We start from the raw sequence: 14,745 nt of genomic DNA, 5'->3' as shown, positions 1-14,745 counted from the left end.
TCAAGGGAAGAGGAATTAGACTCTACCTTTTGAAGGGAGGCATGTCAAACATTTATTGGACATGTTTTAAAACCCTACATCTTTCGTGTCCAAAAACATCTTAACTCCCAATTCAGAGTATGGAATTCTAGATGGTAAGTAATCATGTTTCCTCAGAATTTTGAAGGGATTTTTCCATTGTCTTCTAGCTCCCAGTATTGCTTATGAGAAGCCTCTTATTTTGATTCCTGATCCTTTGTACGTGACCTGTTTTCTTCCTGAATACCTATTTTTCTTTATCCTTGGTGCTGTGGAACAGCAAGATGATGTGCCTTGTTGTGTGTCTCTTTTCATTCATTATGAATACTCAAAGGAACCTTTAAATCAGGAAACTCATATCTTTAGTTCTGGGAAGTTCCTTATATTGTTCTTCTCCATTATTTTCTGTTTTCTCTTTTTGAAACTCTTATTGGTTGGCTGCTGGACCTTCAAGATTGATCTTTGAATTTTCTTATATTTCATATAATTATTATATATTATATAGATCTTATATATTTTTATTGTACCTCCCTCCACCCCTCTCCCTTCATTTTTTAAAAAATTTATTTATTTTTGGCTGCGTTGGATCTTCATTGCTGTGTGCGGGCTTTCTCTAGTTGCGGCAAGTGAGGACTACTCTTCGTTGCAGCGCGCAGGCTGCTCATTGCAGTGGCTTATCTTGTTGTGGAGCACGGGCTCTAGGTGCGTGGGCTTCAGTAGTTGTGGCACGTGAGCTCAGTAGTTGTGGCACATGGGCTTAGTTGCTCCACAGCATGTGGGATCTTCCCAGACCAGGGCTTGAACCCGTGTCCCCTGCATTGGCAGGTGGATTCCTAACCACTATGCCACCAGGGAAGTCCCTACCCCTCCCTCCCTTTATTCTTATTTTATTCTTTTTTAGAGCATATTCAACTTTCTCATCCACTCCTTTTACTAAATATTTTATTTCTATTATGTGTTTAATTTCCAAGAGCACTTATGCCCTCTGATTACTCATTTTTTAATATTTTTTCTAACTCCTGTTCTTTCCTTATGGGTGTAATCGCTTTCCTCTATGGGTATTAAATGTAGTTGTTTTGAATTTTTTTTCTGTGTCTTGACTTGTGTCTGTTTCTTTATACTTCTTTTTTGTTTGTTTGTCTCTGTGTCTTTCATTTCGATGCTTTTCACAAATAACTAGTCACCTTTGGCCATCATTCATAGTTAAGAGTGAGTCAGTACAGTCTGCCTATGTGCAGAGCTTGTCAGCTGCTGAGCTGTGGAAGTTTTCTTCTCACTGGTGAGCCTACCATGATGAAGAGGGCTTTCTGTCTCTAGGGCTTTTCATGTATTTTCCCCCATCCAGACCCTCCTTCATTTCTTTCTAGATTTGGAAGTATAACTCAGACTTTTCAGAATATTCCCCCTTCTCTCATTCTTTCTTTATGAAGTGCACGCATGTGTGTAGTGTACATAATGCAGGTCTTGGGGTTCTGTCTCAGTTTAGTCACCACGTTCAGAGATTATGGCATGACATTGTGCCCCTTCCTTTGTCTGAGAACTACAAGTGTGGTTTGTTGATTTATTTTGTACATATTTTTGTTTATTTCATCATGTCTTAGGGAAGAGAGAGTTTATGATCTGGGTTCATTTGTAATCTTACTCTAGCAGTTTCTCCCTACTTTTTGAATTCTGAATTTTTGGTGTCTGCAGAGTAGTAGTATGGATGTACAATAATTTATGTAGCCAATACTCTATTACTGGATTTTACTTTGTTCCTAGTTTTTGGCATTACAAGTATTGCTGTTGTGAGCATCCTTTTCCATACAGCATTGGTCGAGGTTGTTATTTCCTTAGGATGGAATCTTCAGTGTAATTACTAGATCAAAGGATACAATCAGTGAAGTCCTCAATACTTGTTTCTAAATTACTTTCCAAATTGTTGAGTTGGTTTATATTCTCAGTATCGGTTGGCATTGTTTATTATACTTGAAAAGAATGAAACAACTTTGTCAAGTGAAAAATAATATCACATAATGCACATTTTAATTTGCACTTGTGTTTTCTGTCTCTCTTTTTGGCTGATTTTGGCAGTGAGTATAGATAGTATTTAGATTTTTCTTACTGACTTATCCATGCTTGTTTAATTCCATCTTATGGTTATTAGGCCTTTGTCATGTTGTAAATATTTTTTTATTGCCTTCCTCTTACTTTTATTTGCTTTTTAATGTGTTTTTAATTTCTGTGTGCATAGTTTTAAAAAAATAACTTGTCCTTCTAATTTTTGTGCTTTGAAAGACTTCTCTCACCCCAACATCAAATAAAGAGTCCCCATCCTTCCTTTAGTTCTTTGAAGCTGATATTTTTCTTTATTTTTTGGCTGCATCAGATCTTAGTTGCGGCACATGGGATCTTCATTGAGGCATGCAGGATCTTTTTGTTGTGCTGCGCGGGCTCTTCGTTGCAGCGTACGGGCTTCTCTCTTGTTGTGGCGGCTGGGTCTTCTCTCTCTAGTTGTGGTGCGTGGGTTCCAGAGTGCGTGGGCTCTGTAGTTTGTGGCACGCGGGCTCTCTCGTCAAGGCACGGGAGCTCAGTCGTTGTGGCCCGTGGGCTTAGTTGCCCCATGGCATGTGGGATCTTAGTTCCCTGACCAGGGATTGAACCCGCGTCCCCCTTAGTTCTTTTGGATTTCATTTCGTAAATTTAACTCTTTAGTCCATTAATTTTTTTGTATAACATGAGGCAAAGAACCTGAGTTTTTCTCTATATAGTTAAACTTATTTTTCTGTTGTCATTTATTGTCATCAGGTTTCCAAATGATTTGAAAAGTCACCCTTTTCATAAAATTTCCCATAACCAATGGGTCTATTTCTTGGCTTTTAAATTCTGTTCTGCTTATCTTTTCATTCCAGTGTATCCCACTTTAAAAAAAAATGATTGTAGCTTTTTAATATGGTTTGCTCTCTGGTAATGCTAGTCTTTGAAAATCTCCGAGGACTCCATTCCAGGTTGGGAACTGTGAGGTGCCTAAGTCAGGGAACTGCCGAAAGGGAGCTGGTTCTGAACCCAGGCCAGCGGGAGACGAGTACAAACATGGAACCTTGGAGCCACTTTCCTGGGGCTCCCTGGCATTGCCCTGATGAGAAGGAGCATAGGTGTCAGCCTGCAAAAGGGCTCAGTGAGCCGGTTCACTAAGTATAGGTGTGGAGATTGGAGGGTTGTGGGATTTTGAAGCCAAACATGTAATTATAATTAGTAATACTTTAAAAAAGCTAAGTTACCTATTGACTATAGAGGCCTCTCCAGGCACCAAAGCAAGGGAGTTTGGATGCCTCTTTCTTTTCTAGGTGTCTTTTAGCTGCTTCATTATGACTTTCCCTCTCAGGGAAAGTTGTTGAGGGGTTGGGGATAAGGGAGAGAAGATCAAAGAAATAACAGTGAGGATAGAATCAAGATACTTCTATTTGTATACTTTAAAATATACCTATTATATTTTTAGAGATAGCTTCAAACATTTTAGTCCCATTGTGGCTTTTTTTTTTTAAATTGTAAAGAATGATTGGTAGATTTATTTTAGAATTTCTGCTTGGCCTAGGGCAAATTTATCAATGGAAAGCAAAGAGAATGCAGCAGTTAAACTTCCATATTCTTTTTTTTAATGTTAATTTTTATTTTTACTTAAAAGTTTTTTTAAAATTGAAATATTCTTAAAAGCAAAAGCCTTATCACTCCTGCTTAGCATTCGGAGTCATCTTTGGTTGGAGAATCCGGCTCTATTTATAGCTGTCACACGATCTTGACTGTGGCCACAGCCTGCTCTCCCTTTTTCTCTGCTACATAACATTTCCCAATTCTTGTAATACAATGTAGATAAGGCTAGAATATCTGTTAGACTTCGCCAAAGGCAGAGGGGTAAGTAAAAGGAAGTAAGCATAGAGAGTAGCATGTAATGAGGTAATTTTTCATATGAGATCTAGTTTTAGTCTTCTTCAGCTTTGCTTTCTCTCTAGCTCCTGGATTGCTTCAACCTGACAAAAGCCATCTTTTCTCTACCACTCAGGAGAACCTTCAAGCATGTGTAGACTCTAAATTTCAAACCCAAAAGAGAGGACTTCATAAGTGACACTGGGAATGCTGAAAATGGGCATGGCTAATGCCATCCACAAGAAATCATAACTAACTGCATTCCAGTGGCCTCTATGAGACAGTCACATCTAGCTATATATCTGGCCCAATAGGCTAATATCCTTACTAGAGATAAGGGTGTGGTGGATGGGTGGAAATCTATCATAGCTTTTTATATAATAAATCTATATATTATACTGATGTGTGTTCTATGGCTTTTAAAATAAGGGATACAGTGGGCTAGAAGTAGTAGACCTGGATTCTAGTCTGATTTACTAGGGAACAGTCTTGTCTCTTAGCAAGTGACTCAATCTTTCTGTAGGTTTGTTGAAAGATTTGGATATAATTAATCTGTAATTTTAGGATTTTGACTATAATTGAATTGTTTAAAATAATTGTAAAGTTTAGATTTGAATTTTTCTCCTGGTGATATATTAGTCTATTTTAATATGATTCTGCGATATTAACAGGGAATTGTTCTGATGAGAAAAAGTGATCCATTTTATAATGATATACTTTATAGGACAAGGTCTCCATTGTGGTACAGGTGGGACCTGCTTATATTTAAAAGGGGCCATGGGAGCTTACTATGAGTTTTTTTGTAAAGTAAATATTTGCCTCTTTATTTATCACATATACATTTAGATGTTCTTAAACAATTTAATTGTATATAGTTGTCCCTATATTTAGATTCTGTATTTTCTAGTGTTAGTTTATTCATATATTTGACATTTTATCATTAAAATTTTTAAGTTGAAATTAAACAAAAGCGCCATATGTTAAAATACTTTAAGAGTGAGTTATTTGGTACTTTTAGTTAAGATAGACTGATTTGTTCTTTCTACTTATGTGTGATCTGCTTTCTTTTTTTTTTTCAGAGTGAAAAGCTTTTGTTATATGATACAGTGCAGAGTGAACTAGAGGAGAAGATAAGAAGGCTTGAAGAGGACAGGCATAGCATTGATATTACCTCAGGTGAGGGGAATGCTGTGACTGTCATGTTTAAGTGACACTAAACCTTTGGTTTACTGAGGTGTCTCGCTGTATGTAGTCTCCTTTACATATGTTATGTAAATGAAGTGTCCTAATGAGAGAGGAAGGGGCAAGACTGCTAAAGAATCTGATATGATTGTGATCGTTGCTTTGATTTGGACTCACACTTCAGAAAGACGTAGAGAATGGAGCACATGAAAGGGAACAAAACAGAAGCGAGACAGGAACTATAGGTATAAGATAGTATACTACAAGAATAGTAAGAATATTATTAAAACATAAGAATAGTATTGGAAGACAGCTGTAGTATATGTTCTTTCCTCTAAGCCTTGAAAGATTGTCATGTGGAAGAAGGAATAAAACCCTTTTCTGTTTGGTCCCACACAAACTAGGACAAATGGATGGACTTTCCAGGGAGGCAGATTTCTGTCTCAGGAAAAGGAAATACTTACTACTAATTAGATCAGTCCAAAGTGAAATGGCTTTTTCAGAGGTACTGTGGAAAGGCTTTCTACACTGGATGGAAGATTTACTGGGTTATCCTATTGTTCTTGCATATGTATTATTTTACTTGTTATAAATTCTATTTCTCTGATATGGAGTAGACAGAGTGGACAAGCTGAGCTCTAATGACGCATTACTTGTAGTTGGGTGACTACAAGTGACAGTCACTTTAGCTTTTCTAAATCAGTCTCCTCCTATAATTGAAGTAGTGAGACTATCTGCCTCAGAGGTAGCTTTGAGGATTAGTCGAGACCATTCATGTGATGTATATTTACCACAGAGCCTGACATATGTTTATCAGTTATTAGTCACTAAGTGCCAAGTTGAATTTTGCTCTAATAAAAGCAGAGGAAAATTCAAAATATATAACTGCTCATGAAATTACATATAGTCATATATATATGTATAGTATACACATGCAGTATATAAACATAGACACCAATGAAATTTTGCTACTATGAAATTATATAGTCTTTCTTTCCTCCTTTGATCTCTAGAAATCAGCTAATACTTAATTTTTATTTACTTGCCAGAGCTGTGGAACGATGAGCTTCAGTCAAGAAAAAAGAGGAAGGACCCTTTCAGTCCTGACAAAAAGAAGCCAGTTGTGGTTTCAGATATCCTTTTTCAAATTTTCTGGGTTTTTTTGTTTTGTTTTGTTTTAATGTACATTTTTGCATTGTGCATATCTTTGTAACTTTTGTTAGTATACATTGTCTTTATTTGCAAGATCCTGTAATAAGCGAAAGATGATTTATAAAACCGATTGAAGGCACAAGGGTATAGTTTAGATTAAGAGGAGTACGGAAGGAGTAGAAATTTAGTAACGATCCCAACTTTGAAATTAATATGGCTTTGTAGATCACAAGGGCTTTGATATGAAGCAGCTGTTTAGTATGTAGCATGATTGCTTAATTCTCATGTGTACTTTTTTTTTTTTTTTTTTGCGGTACGCGGGCCTCTCACTGTTGCGGCCTCTTCCGTTGCAGAGCACAGGCTCTGGACGTGCTGGCTCAGCGGCCATGGCTCACGGGCCCAGCCGCTCCGCGGCATGTGGGATCTTCCCGGACCGGGGCACGAACCCGCGTCCCCTGCATCGGCAGGCGGACTCTCAACCACTGTGCCACCAGGGAAGCCCTCATGTGTACTTTTTAACATTTTTAATGTCTCTGAAAGTGGAGTGTCTTTAAATTAAATTAGTATGTGCATTCAGTCTTGGCATTCCCTTTGGTACCCTCCTCTCGCTCCTGCCTTTTTCCCCCCACCTCAAACCAGTGATTAGGTTGGTGGTATATCTTGCTATCCTTGATACCATAGGACTAAGGGAATATGGTTATAACATCTGAAGTACTGGAACATATTTATCCTGGTACTAAGTTTTTTGAAGAATAATTTGAAGTCAGAATTCAGCATGCTGAAGGTTTTTGTCCAGAGGTCATTGTTCCATTCTCTGAAAAACAGAAGTTTGGAAGTATAATTCAAAATGTGAAATTCTTACAGCTAAATTGACCTTGACTTTTCAACGTCCGTATATAGTTTATATGCTACAAGATCTTGATATTCTTGAAGACTGGACAACAATAAGGAAGGTATGATTAAAGAGCAATGGAATGCAAGTATATTTTTTATAGTCTACTTTTTAAGAGTCTATGATTTTTCACTAATACATCAAAATATTATTGTAAATATGCTTTACTTTGCAACAGTCTCTCTAAGACAGTTAATACTAATACAGATAATAGTGAATTGCAAGAGTTTTTAAAATAAATTTATTTATTTATTTGTTTGTTTATTTTTGGCTGCGTTAGGTGCTCGTTGCTGCGCGTGGGCTTTCCCTAGTTATGGCGAGCAGGGGGCTACTCTTTGTTGCGGTGCACAAGCTTCTCACTGCATTGGCTTCTCTTGTTGCGGACCATGGGCTCTAGGCGCACGGGCTTCAGTAGTTGTGGCATGCAGGCTCAGTAGTTGTGGTGCACGGGCTTAGTTGCTCCGCGGCATGTGGGATCTTCCCAGACCAGGGCTCAAATCTGTGTCCCCTGCATTGGCAGGAGGATTCTTAACCACTGAGCCACCAGGGAAGTCCCTGCAAGAGTATCTTAAGAGATGCATGTCAGCTGTTTGACTGTATTTTCCTGTGATAATGTAATTAATAATTCATGCAAAAGTGCAGAAAAGCATTTATTTAGGTTACCCCAAAATAATAATAAATTACCATTCTGTGCCTAGTTCTTAGCCTGATAATGGCTCATGGAATACACTGAATAAATATTTGTTGAATAAACGAAAGTGAATATTTGAACCCTTATCATATGTCTTGCATCCTGTCTTTAAACATTCAAGCATTATAGGATTTTCTGTGCTTGTTTGAAAGTGGAGACTTGTTTTCTTATTAAATTTTTCTATTTTCAGAAGCTTCTTAGTTGAGAATTTGAGATTATTTCGGATATTGATAACACCTCTAGGAGAAATTGTTATTCTTTTTATATATTCCTATGGTCTTAGATATTACCAATTTATTGAAGCAGCTAAAGATCGTATTTCACTGTTTTTGTTATTGGGCTTATCAGTAGTGTTGTATATATTAAATAGAAACTAAAATATACTTTGCCTATGAACTCAGACATCTTTCTTCTTCTTCTTTTTTTTTTTAAATTAAGGCAATGGCTACACTGGGTCCACACAGAGTGAAAACAGAACGTAAGTCATTTAGTCTGAGTTCAGAAATCTTCGCTATGGAGACTTTTTTTTTTTTTTTTTTTTGCGGTACGCGGGCCTCTCATTGTTGCAGCCTCTCCCATTGTGGAGCACAGGCTCCGGACGCGCAGGCTCAGTGGCCATGGCTCACGGGCCCAGCCGCTCTGCGGCATGTGGGATCTTCCCGGACCGGGGCACGAACCCGTGTCCCCTGCATCAGCAGGCGGACTCTCAACCACTGCGCCACCAGGGAAGCCCTGTGGAGACTTTTTAAGTCAGTCCCCTATCACTGGTTTCACTTCATCAGTGAACACTATCCCCAGAATTATGAGGAATTCTTCTGGAGTCTTTGTCTCATGTAAAAGTTTCAAGATTTCTGAATGGAATGTATTTCTTCTTTTAGTGTTTCAACTACATTTCAATTGCTGATAATGGATCAGTAATTTTAAAAGTATGTACTTAGTGTTTTTTATGGGTTCAGTAATTGTGTAGGGGAGGTTTTAGGAGTCCATGGATGGCCTTCAGGGAGCCTGTGAATCCTCTGGAATTGTGGGCAAAATTTCTTCTGTGCCTGTGTTTTCTAGGCGAGAGATAGAGTGCTGGCAGTGGGATTCATCAAGAAAATTTACACACCACTAAGATTTACACATTCTGATATGCCTTAGTAAAATTTATATCAAATTATACTATTCACAATTTTTTGGAAAGTCTGAAATCACTGCCAAGATAGTGATGGGCATTATTGTCTAGGGTAACTTTCTCTGTTTCTGCCTACTTTCACTGTATATGAGGTTTCCTAATCCTAAGAACAATGAAGCAAGAATTTTAAATAAAACATGTTTTAAATACGAAGAGTCGTATCCCAACAGATAATCTATAAGAGATCAATTTCTATTTTATATTTAACCCAAGGATTCTTTTAAACGTTATATGATGTCAGGAAATTGTTAGCAATATTGTACTAAACTGCTTCCCTTGGGAATTAGGTGGAAGGGCAACTACCTATATTCTGAACATTTTTGAGTCATGGATTCCTTTAAGAGTCTCACTACACTGTTGAGTGGGTCTCCTCCCCGACCCCTGTTATGTTATCTTTAGCATGTGTACTATTTGTTTTCTTCATGGCACTTAACACAATTTGTAATTTTTTATTGATCGTTTACATGTTTACCTGTCTCCTGAGAGAATCGTAAGCTCCACAAAGGTCAGAAACATCTCTCTTTTAGTCTCAGTGCTCAGAAAACATTTGTTGAACGAATGAATGAGTGAATACTTATTGAACACCTTCTATATAGGAGGCACTGTTTGAGGTTCTGGGAATACAATGGTGCAACAGATGGACCTCCTAGAACTTCCTTGGGGGGAAGCAGAATAATAATGTATATGTAAATAGATAACTAACAGATACTGACAAATTGTAATAATTGCTATGAAGGAAATATAAAGCTGTGATGAAGATTAACTGAGGAGTGGGTAGAGTGGTTGGGGAAGACCTTTCTGAGGTGGTGACATTTGAATGATGCAGAGGTGTGTATTTCATGGTATGCTTTTGACAGTGTGTTTCTATAAGGAACATTTTTTTCTCTGCATGAGTTTATCTGGTGAATCTCAAACCATTTCTAGGATTTCAAAATGGAAGTTCTACTTGAGGACATTTCCTTTTTAGAATCAAAGTCCTGGGGAACTCTTGGAATATTTATTAAACTTTGCTTTTTTGGAAGTGTCAGCTGCAGGGGAGAAAATATGAAAAATATAATTTTCAGTAGAAATATGACAATTCAGATTTTAAATCTCACTTGAAGTTGGCACTAGTAATTGATAATATATCTGCTTCTCCTTCTTACACTTGTCTAGTTAATTGATTTATTATATATTGTTTAGCTTTATTAAATAGCTATATTAAAAACTGAATGAATTATATAAAAATGTAAGAAATGAAATTCTCTTGTTTTCATTAGATTTAGGTTTGTTATCTAAGAAATATTGTTAGTGTTTTTTCACATATATGCATGGGTTGGTGTTAATACTTAATGTTCTGCACTTTTCTTCTGACAATGTCTCATTAATATAACAGTTTTTGAACTGATCCCTTTAGCACCTGTGAAACTGGAAAAACACCTGCACAGTGCTAGATCCGAAGAGGGAAGATTGTATTATGATGGTGAATGGTATATACGTGGACAGACAATATGTATTGACAAAAAAGATGAATGTCCTACAAGGTAAAAAGCCTTTATCATTTCAGTGCTACTCAGTATTAGAGTTTACCACATTGTTGTCAGTAAATATTTGCTGCTTCCATAGTGCATTCATAATACATTATTAATTCCCTATGGATTCTTTTTTTCTCTTGACATATGATTTGATTAGCATGTTTACACACCAGTATTAATTTTATACACCAGAGTTACATATTAAGTTCATGGACACAAGCATTAACACAAATGGAAATGTTGGAATTATTTAGCCAGGTAAGAAATCCCATTTATTAATTCTTATAATAGATGACTTGCTATGATCCTAATATTATGACCTTTAATCCAGACTGTTATGAATTTGACAGTATGCTGCCACAGTGTGGCTCTATTAATCCTTAACTTTTTGGGGTCTATTACAGTATTTTAGATTAAAAATTTGCTTCAATTAGAATGGGAAAGGAATTGAAAATTAACAAAAACTTAGAGTAGTGGGAATTAAAGTATAACTTGAAAACTGAAAATTGCCTTTTAAAAAACTCAATCTGTCTAGGCTTAAATAAAGTTTATATAATTATTTATAGAGCCTTATAAGTTTTATCTGGTGTGGCCTTTGGAAAATATTATTGCCCATTGCTGCTTTAATTCCTTTAGTAGTTTAGGATTTAATCCTCAGAGTAGTAACCTTCTACAGTAAGAAACTATCTTTTTCTAGGCATCAGTAGTAAATAAAGTGTTTGCGTTTAGTATAGAATACTCATTTCAGGATCAGTGTGTATAGTAACTTTTCTCATAGAAGCTCATTGAGCTAATTAATTACTAGGTTATACATGATACCCATGGATTCTTTGCTTTATCTTATTGCTTTTGAGACATTTAACTACTACTACTTAGCATAAATGTGGTTAAAAAGGAGATGAAATAGCATAAAAGAGGATTAAACACATATATTTTTAGAAAGATGTCTATGTAAAGATTAGTAGTGTTAAAAAAAATCTGTACAAGTACCACAGATGCTTGACACTGGGAATTAAGTTTGGCATTTGAAAGATTTCCTACTGCCAAGGCTGATATGAGTTGGAGGTGTAATACTACATAAGGAGTGGTGTTAGCTCCACTTTTTCTTCTTTTGGAGGTGGGGTGGGAATGGAGTTAGGGACAATGTGCTTTTAATAGTTCTAGTAGTAAGTTTTACCAACTCTATTAAGAAAAGAAAGGAGATTATCTATTAAGTGTTGCTGAATGTGATATTTTTGACAGCATGCCCTGCTGATAGCATTCCGATAAATGACAATTACATACCTGAATCTACTCTTATAGTCCAGCTATTTTGGTTTTATAGTTTGTGCTCTAAAATGAGTGGAGAAGGCATATTGTAATTCATTCATTCGTATTTTCTTTCTTTTTAGTGCTGTAATTACAACAATTAACCATGATGAAGTTTGGTTTAAGAGGCCTGATGGAAGCAAATCTAAGCTTTACATTTCACAGCTACAGAAAGGAAAATATTCAATTAAACATTCGTAATCATGATTTAAGTGTTATCTAAATCTACCTTATTAGTGTTACCAAGTATGATGTGCCATGGGAATAAAAAAATATATTCAGTAACTTAATATTCTCATCGAATCATGAGAGACTGTGTATTTGTAGGTAGTACTCTAAATAGACCTCATGTTGATATGTTATTGAAAGAGACAGTGATAAAAGTTTAATCATGATCATTACATTTATTTGCCTTTTTGGCCCAGTGACCAATAGGTATATATGGTAGGGGTTTCTTACTAAACTTTTTTCTTTGGTTTTTATGTAAATCTGTCTTACCTTTAGTGAACTATGTTAGCAATGGCTACATTTATCTGCAGTTTTCTTGATTTTCAGTGTCTTTGTCACTGATCATATATTTGTAAATAAGCCCTATAAAATGTTTCCTATAAATGGTTTGTAATAGTACATTTGTGTCAAATCAGAATTGAAATTTAAACATATATACGTGAGTATGTATAGATGGCATCATCAGCTTATTTAGAACTGATGGCCTTACTTTGCAATCTTGTTTTACCCGAAATTAAGCTATTGGGTTTGAAAGCTAAAAGGAGCACTTTTGTAGACTAGGAGCTTTCCTTCTCCTTTTCCTTGATTGTATGGAGGTGACCTATTTTTACAAATTATACTTCATGTTGATTAGAAATATTAGTGTCAAGTAATAACATGCTTCTACCTTTATTTCTTGTGAACCTTTCGAGGGCAGGTATATATGCCTGGTATTTATGATGCAGTATGTAAGTGGTGGACAGTAACTGACAGTATTGTGGTGCTTGCTGTACATGTCTGATCTTTTGAAACAGATTTTTAGTAAGCATTTTCCAGAGGTAAAACTAGATTCGTATCCTAATTTTATTCCTAGGGCAAAATAGACAGGGATGATCTCCTTGAATCTATTCCCAAATTAATATTTTTATCTTTGGTGTTTCTACACTTTAAGGCCACTTGGTGCAATTTAGAAAGTATTGGCCTCTCTTCCCCTAGTCACATTCAAAATTAACTTCTAAAACCTCAGGAACAGTACAGGGAATTGAAACCCTCAATATGGCAGCACAATTGGCTGTAGTATATATTAGGGTACAACCAAATCAGGTATTCCTGGTGGTCTTGTGCACTTTAATTTCTGTTATATTGAGACTTAAGAGGATGAGGAAGAGATCTACTTATTAACACTTAGGGCAGGAATATCTGCATTTTTCCATTTGTTTTCTCGCTATTTTACCTCTGCAAACATCTTCCTGTGCAGATCACTACTTCACAGTTGCCAAATGTTAAAATATTTGACTTCTGAAATTAATTATCAGCAGTTATGTACGTTGTTCTGTTTCTAATTAACCTTAGCAAATGTACATAATGTCATAATCTGATAGTATTTGACAGTACTTATGTATACAATGTTTCATAAGCATTTTTAATAATATTTGGATTTTTAAATTTAGTATATAATAAAAAGATGTGTTTGCGTGTCATTCGTAGTGTCTTGAATGACTTGTGCACTTTTATTATTTATAACCTGTCTACTTCTAAGAAGGATTTAAGGCAATTTACATTAATAGATATGGAGTGTCGGAGTGTTGAACAAATGTTTCTGCATCCCTAAACCACAATTCAACCTCTATTGGCGTATATTTAGATATTTAAGGCAGCTAAGTTATATTTAATTTAAATATATGCATATATGTTCTACTTTAATAAAACTGTACCGTGTAAGTTCTGAAATTTTAAGTAGAAAGTCTTTATTTTAAAAACTGACTATGATTTAGTACATTTACTTTCAGAACTTCAATGTTTATATCATATGTAACTTTTCCATAATATTGATACTGATTCAGGTAAGTGTATGCTTGTCTATGATTGAAATACTATAAAATATATTTCGTTGTTGGCAGTTTGCCATTTGACTTCTGGTCAAAAACGGTCTAGTTTAGGGGAACTGTTAGAATCTGCAAAATGTGATCTAGCAGCTGCTGGTACTTTGTTTACGATCAGACTCTGTCTTAGTATCAATATATGGACCTTAACTGTCACAGCTTCCAGGATTTCATGTTTGGTCTATCCCTTCTCGACATTTCCCATTAAAAGAATCTAATCATCAGTAATCCAATTCATCACTAATAATTATTAGCAAACACTAATGTACATTCCTCATTCTGTCCCTTCTTCTCAGTGGACACTGAGTACTTTTCATTGCAAACTTCTTCACGTAAAAGTTGTTTTGATATGTGTGTTGTTACTCAGAACTCAAACACCACTGACAGAACCATGTACAATCTTAAATACTTGATAATTATTTAAAAAGAAGAACAGGGACGTTGGTTATTTCTGATTTTGTTTTTGGATCCAGTAAGTCCAGTACACTAAAACTGAACTAAAATGAATTGATAAGGAAAATGGTTGTAGGATGAATGAATACACTAGTTAGGATTTATGTAGTCTCTTGCCAAGTTGGAATATAAATGATTTTAATTGCTAAATGTAAGGAAATGTAAAGTATTTTTCAAAGAACACAAAAGCTCAGAATGAGGTTAGGGAAAATGTATGTTCCTTCTATTGTCTTCATAGATGAACTACTGGAAGTGTGCCTGATGTGTCAGGTGGGATTAATTGAGGCGGTTTCCCTCATTGGTCACTGTGGCTCAGAGTCTTGCCCCTTACTTCATAGGCCCAGAAACTTAAACTTTATTCATATGCC

General features: G+C 35.9%; 1 protein-coding gene across 4 annotated transcripts in view; it reads left to right on the top strand.

Moving 5' to 3' along the window:
- Window positions 1-13,522, top strand: part of BRMS1L (BRMS1 like transcriptional repressor) — a 39,905-nt gene extending 26,383 nt beyond the window's left edge. For 2 of the 4 annotated variants that reach the window (XM_067737362.1, XM_067737377.1), the window contains 6 exons: window positions 5,001-5,097; window positions 6,153-6,236; window positions 7,144-7,208; window positions 8,277-8,316; window positions 10,388-10,535; window positions 11,918-13,522. In XM_067737362.1, the coding sequence (XP_067593463.1) occupies window positions 5,001-5,097; window positions 6,153-6,236; window positions 7,144-7,208; window positions 8,277-8,316; window positions 10,388-10,535; window positions 11,918-12,035 (552 nt within the window). In that variant the 3' untranslated portion in view covers window positions 12,036-13,522. The remainder of the gene's footprint in view (window positions 1-5,000; window positions 5,098-6,152; window positions 6,237-7,143; window positions 7,209-8,276; window positions 8,317-10,387; window positions 10,536-11,917) is intronic. The other 2 variants (XM_067737368.1, XM_067737387.1) reach the window with 1 other exon arrangement.
- Window positions 13,523-14,745: the final 1,223 nt, after the last annotated feature.

This window comes from Pseudorca crassidens, chromosome 1 (assembly GCF_039906515.1).
Source record: "Pseudorca crassidens isolate mPseCra1 chromosome 1, mPseCra1.hap1, whole genome shotgun sequence".
In the NCBI taxonomy this organism is placed as follows: Eukaryota; Metazoa; Chordata; class Mammalia; order Artiodactyla; family Delphinidae; genus Pseudorca; species Pseudorca crassidens.
The sequence above is the reverse complement of the archived record's forward strand: the minus strand, read 5'-3'. Positions and strand labels throughout refer to the sequence as shown.